The sequence below is a fragment of the Primulina tabacum genome, chromosome 16 (genome assembly GCF_025594145.1).
Source record: "Primulina tabacum isolate GXHZ01 chromosome 16, ASM2559414v2, whole genome shotgun sequence".
In the NCBI taxonomy this organism is placed as follows: Eukaryota; Viridiplantae; Streptophyta; class Magnoliopsida; order Lamiales; family Gesneriaceae; genus Primulina; species Primulina tabacum.
The window spans coordinates 31,277,582-31,288,449 of record NC_134565.1 but is presented as its reverse complement, the minus strand read 5'-3'; the positions used below and the strand labels follow the sequence as shown (position 1 = coordinate 31,288,449).

Here is a 10,868-nt window from a genome sequence, read left to right as displayed (position 1 = left end):
AAGCGTTAGCGTGGGTCTGCAAGCAGAGAGGCAATTTATTATTGAAATGGTAAGTCTACAGCTCCTCCCTGGCTTCGCTTCTCTTGATAACCCAATCTTCACGTCAGTACGTTTCTCCACCCTCGCGGCCACCAATTTTTGTAAATCGAACCTTACCCATCCACGTTCTCTCTCAAAACCCGCCAAGTTCGTGTCTTTGAACCATAATAGAAGAGCCCGGATTCAGACCCTTCATTGTAACGGGTCCAAACAGGACACCAAGGAGACCGCGGCCTTTGACACTCAAAACGACGGTAATGGAGGCGGAGGCGACGGGGGCGGCGGCGGAGATGACGAGCAAGCGGGGAATGATAGTGGGATTCTTCCAGATTGGCTGAATTTCAACTTTGACGATGCCAAAACTGTTTTAGCGGCTCTCGCCATTTCGTTGGCCTTCAGGTCGTTTGTGGCTGAGCCTAGATACATCCCATCTTTGTCCATGTATCCCACATTTGATGTTGGCGATAGGATTGTTGCTGAGAAGGTTATTTCTTTAGTCTTATTCGTTGGCATTTGTTTCTTGCTAGTGTTTTATGTCTTTGTTTATATATATATGTTGGCCTGAATTTAGACCATACGGGAATCAAACAAGTTGGAAAAACAGTTGAAAGCATGAAGACTCGAGTATAGTGATAACAGTAACGAAGACTTGATTTCTATCAACTAGTGTCTGAGGTGCTTCCCATTTGGCACACGATTTTATCCTTTTGTATAGAGTGAATGAAAGCTACAGAGCTTTCAACTTAGATTTCCCTGCCTATTGTTCATCCTTAGTAATCCAGGAGAACATAGACAAGAAATAACCATAGTCCATGATGAGCTGCTAGACAATATGGACTAGTGGTGGCTTAACTTCATGATGGATTTATATTCGAGGCTTCTACAACTACCACTCATACTACTCAGCACGACTCCACTTCGCTATTAATCCATTACAATTATACTTCTGACATCCCTCCTTAATTTTTAAAATGAATTGTACTAATGTAATATCCGAATTTTCCACGGAAATTAGTTTATTTAGTGGTTCTTCTATTTAACCTTTGGTATTAACAAATATCAAATGAATTTCTCCATAATCTACCAGTTTCCCGGTAAATTGACACAAGGTTCTTTAAATTTCATTGGTGCACCAGAGGCTGGATTTTCTTGGTAGCAGTAGCCAGTAGGGGAAATGTTATCACGGTATTACTGTGGGAACTGCAGGCTTTTGTTGTAAATGTTCTAGGATTCTCTGATAACTAAATCGCTTCGTTGGTTGTACTCCAGAAAATATAAATATCTAACTTGACAATATGGCCATTTATGAAAATGAGATGGAAATATTTTTAAATTTTTTCATTTTGAGGTATAGGATAATGTGATTGATATATGTTTGTGTTCATAGGAATATGAATTTAAAAAATGGTGACAGACATTGACCAAATTTTCTCCAACTTCAGAGAAATATCACTCATTTTCTTTGAACTTCAAACTTATCAACTCGTATCCCTTGTGGTGTTCGTAACCTAACTTGTAATTGAAGGTTCTTTTTCGATGTGTGGTTTTAAGTTCATGCTGGATAACTAAATCGCTTCGTTGGTTGTACTCCAAAAAATATAAATATCTAACTTGACAATATGGCCATTTATGAAAATGAGATGAAAATATTTTTTTATTTTTTTAGTTTTGAGGTATAGGATAATGTGATTGATATATGTTTTTTTTCATAGGGATATGAATTTTAAAAATGGAGACAGACATTGACCAAATTTTCTCCAACTTCAGAGAAATATCACTCATTTTCTTTGAACTTCAAACTTATCAACTCGTATCCCTTGTGATGTTCGAAACATAACTTGTAACTGAAGCTTCTTTTTCGATATGTGGTTTTAAGTTCATGCTGGATAATCAAGTAGGTTGAAGCTTTTTCTTAAATTTTTTTTGTCTCGGTACCATTATTTGGTCTTTTTTTAAGGAGATCATTATTTGGTCTTTTTCGGCTTTTTTATGGTGGGTTCATGTGATGATATATATCGAAGAGAGAAAAAAATACTTTTACATGGTTCGTTCACGAAGGTATACATCGGCAAGAAGGCTAAAACCGTTTTCAGTATTTCTTAATTTAGAATACAGTTATCTCATGTTTGTTTTGATGAAACGGTTTTGGGATGAGTATCGAAGAAAACCTTTTATCCACAATTCATGTGCCTTTAATAGGTTACAATTTTTGATCCAGCATTGCCTGGTTTTTATCGCTAGTTTTGCATTGGCGATGGAGTTACTATGTTGTACCAGTCTCGATGTTTTATCCCTAAGACAATCTCTTCAGACCAAACTGCCATTTTATACTTACATTTTCTCAACTTACAGGTCACATATTATTTTCGGAAGCCTTGTACCAATGATATTGTAATTTTCAAGAGCCCTCCGGTGCTTCAAGAGGTTGGCTACACAGATGAAGATGTCTTTATTAAGAGGATTGTTGCAAAAGAGGGTGATATTGTGGAGGTGCTATTTAAAAACTTTGCTCGCATCATTTACCCTGACTTATATCCTTTCACTTAAACACCTTGGAACTGTTGTTTGACATGATCTCCTGCGCATCTAAAATATTACGGGAAAGAAATCATTCAGTTGTTTTCCTACCATTCAGGATCAATGAGAGTTAATCAGCATGCTACTTTTGGTATTTTTATCGTTTTGAGATGAGAATGGAGAATGAATTAGTCAAATCGTGACTACATGGTTAATCTAGTTGATTTTTTTGGAGATTTTATGAAAATGCACTATCATTGTTGTAGTAAAATGTCCCAGATATCTTGTGGAAGTTTATTAGATCTCCACAAGATTCACATCTTGTAAGATAAGCCAATGTCATTGTCATTGTCATTGTCATTGTCATTGTAATAGAAGCAAAGTTAGAAGGTATGCAGGATAATGCCTCAAAATCTTTGACTACTCTCAGCTTTTGAAATTTGATTCTTAATCTTGTTCTTCTTTTGAAAAGTATCCTACCATGTGTCTTATTTACAGCAGCTAATCAGTACTTCTAAACAAATTTACCTAGTGATTCATTCATTTCTTATTTTATTTCTCCAGACTGCATATTTGTTCATCTTATTTTGGCTTTTCTAATTGTCAATCCCATACCCTTTTGTTCAAATCTTGAGGGAGTTCATCGCTTTTTGCATACAACATCATCTTGAGCGTCAAGGTCTCTTTTCCTGGCAGCCATATCAGTTTATTTCAAAGCCCTTTGGTTTCAGATATTTAATTTTCAACAAATTCTCAATCCAATATTTTCTTCTCCTCTTTCTCAAGTTTTTGTTACTTTCAAGAGGTATAAAGTTTGTTTGCCTTCTAAATGTTTTAAGAATGTGAATGTGTGCAGTGTTTTTTACTTCCTGATTATGCAGGTTCATGATGGGAAGTTGATCGTTAATGGCGTAGTACAGAAATGAAGACTACATTCTTGAAGTGCCTAAATATGAAATGACAAAGATAGTGAGTTCAGTTTTCTCGATTTTGGCGTGCAGATCAGGCAGTTTATGAAATTCTGCGGCTCCCTTCTTTTGTTTTAATGAATGATAATAATGGACAAGCGACAATGATCGAAAAAGCACAAGGGCATAATTTTTTTTTAAATATCGAAGCATCAGTGAATGTTCAATCAGTTTTCTAATGGCCTTTTTGGTGCAGCTTGTACCGGAAAACTCGGTATTTGTGATGGGGGATAATCGAAATAATAGCTACGACTCGCATGTCTGGTAATAGTTGATTTCAGTGAATTTTGGATAGCAGTTAGTTGCATATATGGTTACTAGTTAGTTATGTTTAGAATTTGTGTGGTAGGGGACCGCTTCCTTCAAAGAATATAATCGGGAGATCAGTGTTTCGATATTGGCCTCCTACGAGACTTGGTGCCACTGTTCTCGCCGAAGGCTGCGCCGTTGACAAGCTGGAAAGTAGGAGCGTAGCTGCTCAATGATCAAGAGATGACCACTCGCGCGCCTGTTCATTTATGCCTTCTCTAATTCGTTGGAATTTTGTATCATGTGGAGACCTTAGATTTTCATCATTAATTTGAAGGCTTATTATATGCTCTTATCATATGCGTAAACCCGACCACGGTTGATGCCGTGGGTTCCCGGGGATCGGTTGGGATTCGATTCATTGAACTGATAGTTCTGGTTTCAATTCCGATTCCAGTCAATAGTGGGTCTCGGCTAAGGTTAAGGGTCGACCCTTGATTTTTAAAAAGATTTTATCAAGATTAATTATATTTAATATTTTAACTCTTGGAATTTTAGGAAAAAAAAAAAAATCTACAACTAAAATGTAATAACACATATATAAAGAAACAAAAGTGCTGTGTAAAGAACCAAAGCCATACGGTTTCTCTTATCATCATGTTTATTTCAATCGCGACTATTTCTTATACTTAGAATTAATTTCGTTTGCCATTATCGTTTTAGTGAAGTGACGTAAACTTATTTTCTTTGAAAGATATATGAGTTCGAACACGTAAAAACCCAAAAATCCTCTAGATCCCTTAATCTTGTAATGAATTAATACAAATTTCATTTTGTTCAATATATTACCTCCTGAGATAAAGGCTTGCTTCATTGAAACTGTCGAGATGAGGCAAGCTATAGTCTATTTTGCTATGTCATCGCACACATTTTATTCCATATATCCAAACAAATCACAAAAGAATTTATCACCTGACTATATATTCATATCTTCATCTAATTTTGATTATTGTTTTTGTTGGATTAAAGGTGGGTTTTTAGGCTTATGGGCTTTTCATGTGAGTGAATGGAAATTTGGAAAGGTGGGTTTGTCTCACATTGAAAAATTGAAGTGGTATAGATAAGTTTATATTGTGTTACACTTTATGAAAGTGTAACAATGATTGGTCAAGAGACTCTCTCTCGCGCACACAGGCGCAGGAGGGGTGCAAATCATGGGCCCGATTTTGCCTTGAAAAAAGGCTTGACTTGTGTGCAAGCGTACGAGCGTGACCTGGGTGCATCGAATGTCGGACCGCCGATCAAGGCAAAAAATCGCCTAGCAGTTTATGCTATCTTTTGTTAATTTTTTTTTCAGTTGAAACCTTTCACATGCCCTTGAGACCTTTCACATGGCATGACTGTTGGTGCTTCATCTCCCCAACTGTTGGTGCTTCATCTACCATCTTAAGGGCATCTTTATGACAACATTTGGCATCTCGTATGGCTTGTATAGGTATGTATAAATAGGAGATGTGCCAAGGCCAGAAAGAGAGACCGAAAAATCCACTTTCTCCTACTACTACAGTTCTTCTTCTTCTTCTGCTACAGTACTTCTGTTCTGCTACCGTACTGCTGCTCTTCTGCTACAGTACTTCTGTTCTGCTACAGTACTTCTGCTTGTTCTGCTGCAGTACTGCTTCTGCTTCTGCTGCTGCAGTACTGCTTCTGCTCCGTTCACTGATAAAGTTCAGGTACTGCTTTTGTTCGCTAGCATAGTGTTTTGTGCTGCAACTTTGCTGGTTTGCCCGTTGTATCCTGGGAAACAGACGTCCGCTGAATCCTCGGAACACATACCGAAGGGGGCGAATCTGTTTTAAGGAAACTGTACAAGTTACAGGCCTCGGTTTGATTTAATTAAGCATTATACTACTGTTTTGATTCACTATACTGATTTGCTGGTTTTACACATAGCTATCTGTCCTGTTTTCCATATATTTTGAACAGTTTTTAAAAATGTGAAATAAAAATTGATTGGATATTCTTAAAAATTTAAGTCGAGTACGAATAATTTTATCTTTGAAACCATTTGATTGTCGATTCTCATGCTTTTTTTTTATCATGAGATTATAAGACAATGTTTCCAATCACTAAAAAAATGATTTTTGGTTTAAAAAATCATTTTTATGTGTTTCTTACAGTTTAATATAATCGAAATACAAAATCTGGTGGGATGTTGATTCTGCTTTTACAAATTTGATTTTGGCAAAAAGATAGTATTAAAATAACTTATTTATCAAACACCACCCATTCTGATTTTTTGTTTTTCATTTGCATTTTTAAACCTCATCTATTTCTGATTTTCCTTAATTCTTCATAATCTATAAATTTAATATGAAAACATATTTTTTTTCAAATACTCTCTTCCCTAAGTTGTGTAACACAACTCAAATATTAGATTTTTTTTAAATTATTATTTAAACTTTATTGCATGCATTTTAAAGAGAGTTTAGTTCTTAGTATCTTGTCTTTATTCCTAAGCTTTTATGTTCGAAACTTTTGACTACTTTTAGGAATATATATATATATTGTGATGTAAGTTCAACAGCTCCACCATTGATATTTCAACAATAACAAATATTTCCACTAACGATAGTTATAATGATTAATGACCAAATAAAGCCTAATTTATCAATATATATAATTAATCCTAGTTAATAATCTTTAGCCAGGATGAGGCTAGAATAAAGTAATCAAAATCTCATCCATTTATTATGTTTTGTTTCTTCCCACTAATATTTGTCATATTATAAAATTAATCTCATTCGAGCCATGCATCTTTAAAAATTCTCACTTTTGGGAAAAATATTATTTTAATATGATATCATAACTAAGAGATCATGCGTTTTTTAGTAGAGTGTCAAAAACGAATCCGATATAAAAAATTTAAGTTATGGTTGGATGTTTTCGAGTTCAGGTCAAATCGGGTTGGACCTAAAATCAAAACCAGAAAAATTAGTTGGGTTGGGCCGGGTTCGGGTCAACCCAGGTTGCCTTGATTTTTTTTAAAAAATTAGTTTTTTAAATAGAATTAAAAAATATTGGCTATATTTTTTTATATTTTATGTTTGAATTTTTTTAATTATATACCCATATCATAAATTTTTATCTTATAATATTTATTTTGTAAAATATTGATTTTTTTAACAATTGTTTATTTTTTGTATTAAAAAATACTTTAAATTTTCTACAAGTTACTTTTAAATTTATGAATTTATTCATAAATGAGGATATTTGATCAAATATTTATTTTGTAAAATATTTATTTTTGAAAAAAAAAATTGAAATTTATTTTGACATGCTTGGAAATTTTTTTTTTAATTGTTATTGATCTCATTAATTTTAATCATGTAATATTTATTTTGTGTGCTTCTTTTATGGAGTAATTAATATTTTACACAACTTCTACTCTTAAAGTTAAATATTTAAATCCACAAAACATTATTATCATATATTTATGCAATATTTTGTTATTATGTATTTAGATTAAAGTATTAATAATGTGTTTCGAATTTTTATTTAATTATTTTGTTAAATAATAAAGTAAAAATGTTTGCATAATTTTGCGTTATTAAAAAAATCATATTTTTTAAAAGAACTTTTCGGGTGGGTCGGGTTAACCGGGTTGGTGTAGGTTTGTGTTCATAGTTCTCACCTCTCGGGTTGATGCGAGTTCGAGTTGAGAAAATTTTTTTATTACCCATAATTCAATCCGCCCCACCCTAATTTACACCTACTTTTTAGACCCCTTCCTAGATCAAATATTCAAATCCCTGTATATTCATTCCATTTATAAGTTGAAATCGCAGGTTCTTGTAGCCTAATGTTTCCTCATTTTTAAAGCGCGCACACACAATATAATATAATACATGAGAAAGGTTTTTTTGTCCGGCCACTAACTTGTTCAGTTTTGAGTTTTAGTCCTATTAAGTTGTCACAGTTTGGTTGTGATACACAAACTTTAAATTTTCGTTTATATCGATCAAATTGCTGACATGACATCCGACAAGTCAGAAATCTTTAATGTAATGTCAGCATTTTTCAGTGCTATATCAATTAATTAGACCAGAATAGCCAAAATTAAAAGTTTGCGTATCAAAACCAATTTTTCAATAGTTAATGAACCAAAACCCAAAATTAAACAAGTTAATAGAAAAAAAAACTACGTTTCCTATAAACTAATATGAGTAGGTCTCTTGTGAGGCGGTCTCACGAATCTGTGTCTGTGAGACGGGTTAACCCTACCGATATTCACAATAAAAAGTAATACTCTTAACATAAAAAGTAATATTTTTTCATGAATGACCCAAATAAGAGATCCATATCACAAAATATGACTCGTGAGACCGTCTCACACAAGTTTTTTATCAACTAATATAAATTATATTTATTATCGTGGAATAATATTCACTAGCTCAATTTTTTAGAAATTATTTTTTAAAATAATTTATGGTCGGTGCATGGTATTTACGCAGCAAGTATAGTTTTATGCACGTGTACAATAACAAAAAAGGGTTTAAATAATGTTTAGCACGTAGTATCCTATACTAAAATTTTTTAAAGTCGATGAAATTCTTTTAGAATAAATAATACCGCACACCTCAGAGAACTCATGCAAAGTTTTATTTTAATATTCGTCTTTCAAACGTGCTTGTTTATTTTGGTGCCAAAACACTTTTATATATATATATATACACACACACAAACACACACACATATATATATATATATATATATATATGTCATATCTTGCTCTCCAAGGTTATTTAAATTTTGATCATGCGAGAAGGAGTTGAATGATTGCTGGAATTACTTAGTAGCGACGTCGATCCGAGTGAATAAAATCAGTGAGTAATTATTACATTCAACTACATATGTTGTTTTCTATGTGTGTCTTCAAGTTGAATATTCAATGTTCTATATTGTTGTTTAATTGATTTTTTTGTTTTTATAATTTGGGTTCGAAACCGTTTTGGTTCAACATTCATGTTAAAAATATCTATTGACTTGTGAATTTTAGACAAATGTATTCTCGACTATAGTTTATTGTTAAATCTTGATTGACCATACGGTTATAATAAGATAAAATTGTGATTTTAGTCATGCAAGTTAGCATGTCTTGTGTTTTAGTTAGTTATGTAATTTGTCAAAGTTTGATTTTCATATAGTAACTTATACATATATTTTGGTTTTTTTTTTTCATCTGAAATAACTAAATCTACCGAATATAGCTCAATTTATCATACTAAAATTGTAATTTTTTTAATAGTAATTTTAATCTTTACTCTAAATAATGTATATATTGCTAAAACTAACCTAATCTCCAACTTTAAAAATGGGTATGGATGGTCTTTCTTCTATTTATTAAGAGAAATGCTTTAAGAAAGATGAATTTTAAACATCAAATATAAACTTTAAAAAATAATCTCAATCACAACTAAAATCAGAAGAAATCAAATAAGAGTTTACTTTCCAAACTCACAAACCAAATAAAAAACAATATTCTATCATCTTAATTTAAGTAGAAAATAATATGAAACATGTATTTAAATATATAAATATTTTAACAAAACTTTCATTTGCCGTTATATATATCTATTCTTCTATTCTATTTTATTAAAGTTGAGGATATGATAGTAACCACTTAAAAAGGACACCGACTTTTTCTTTCAACTTTACCTTTATATGATACTAATATTAAACTTTTGTTTTTGAATTTCAACGTACACTTTTATTTTATTTCAACAATTCAAATATCAATTTAGTCCCTCTATAATTTGTCAAATTTTATTTTAGTTCATCAATAATGATAAAATAGACCGTACATACACGTATCGCGTGTGCAAAATAACTAGTATATAGAGTTAGCTAGTGAGGAATTTAGAAATGGCCATTCATGCATGTTTTCACTTTAATAGAAAATATCGTTCTCTGCTGAGTTAACAGCCAAAAAAAGGGGGAAAAATTAATGAATGTGATTTTATCCTTATCGGGTTCTTTATTGAATTCGTCTTTTTTGTTAAGTCACTGTATTTGAACAATAATTCACCAAAAGGTGGTGTTGATTGAAATCTCGATCGACCCAACGCTTCGAAATCTTCAGATCTCCTGTTTAAAGCAAATCAATAATGGGATCTGCTACTGACCCATTAAAGCAAAAATTAAAATAGATTATGATAATTAATATTAACTAAATGTGTTTTGATTTTGTCATATTTATATATATTTGAGTTGTATAGGCATGTATCTTATTAAACAGTCTCTCTGATATTTATTTATGAGACTTGTCAACTATCCTCATATTTACAGTTAAAGTAATACTTTTGACATAAAAAATAATATTTTTTTATATGTGACCTAAATAAATATCTGGCTCACAATATTGACTTGCAAGACCATCTACATGAGTTTTTACGTAGAAATTAATGTTATAAACCCATGATTTGAGAAGGGGTCGGTGATAATTTATTATATTCAACGCAATTTTTAAGATACGATCATGAAAATAAACCACCGCATCTACTTTTCAAATTCCTGTCCGAATTAAACGATGTGGAGGTAATTAGGTCACACCTTCAGTTTGATTGCTGCTAGCCCGCCTGCTACGTGATGCGAATTGATTCATCTTTAATATATACTTAACTATCTCAAAAATAAACAATATATACTTTTCTATCCAATATTGTTTGATAATAATTAACTGAAATATTAATTAACGTCGACAAATTCATTTTGATCATGATGATGGAATCTTTATTAAAAAAATTAAACAACATTAGACACACACATTTAGTTTTGATATATTGTCCAACCACCATATCAACCAATGAGGTGACACTCATATATCTTTCAATATATGAGTGTCATTTCATTAGTGGATACGGTATGTGAGCAACATATCAAATATATTTATATATATGTATATATATATATAAATACATACATACATACATACATACACACAATTTTGCTATGTTGTTACTAACCGTGCCTACCTTTGTTCCAACCAATGAAGCGACATTCACCTATTAGATATACAATTTTGATATGCTTCAT

General features: G+C 32.2%; 1 protein-coding gene across 1 annotated transcript; it reads left to right on the top strand.

The window, feature by feature from the left end:
* LOC142529807 (chloroplast processing peptidase) lies at positions 1 to 4,128 on the top strand. Its single transcript, XM_075635452.1, is given in 6 exon segments — positions 1 to 523; positions 2,392 to 2,529; positions 3,438 to 3,476; positions 3,478 to 3,525; positions 3,721 to 3,788; positions 3,874 to 4,128. Coding segments are annotated over 6 exon segments (906 nt in total). The 5' UTR covers positions 1 to 46; the 3' UTR covers positions 4,010 to 4,128.
* The last annotated feature ends 6,740 nt before the right edge of the window (positions 4,129 to 10,868 follow it).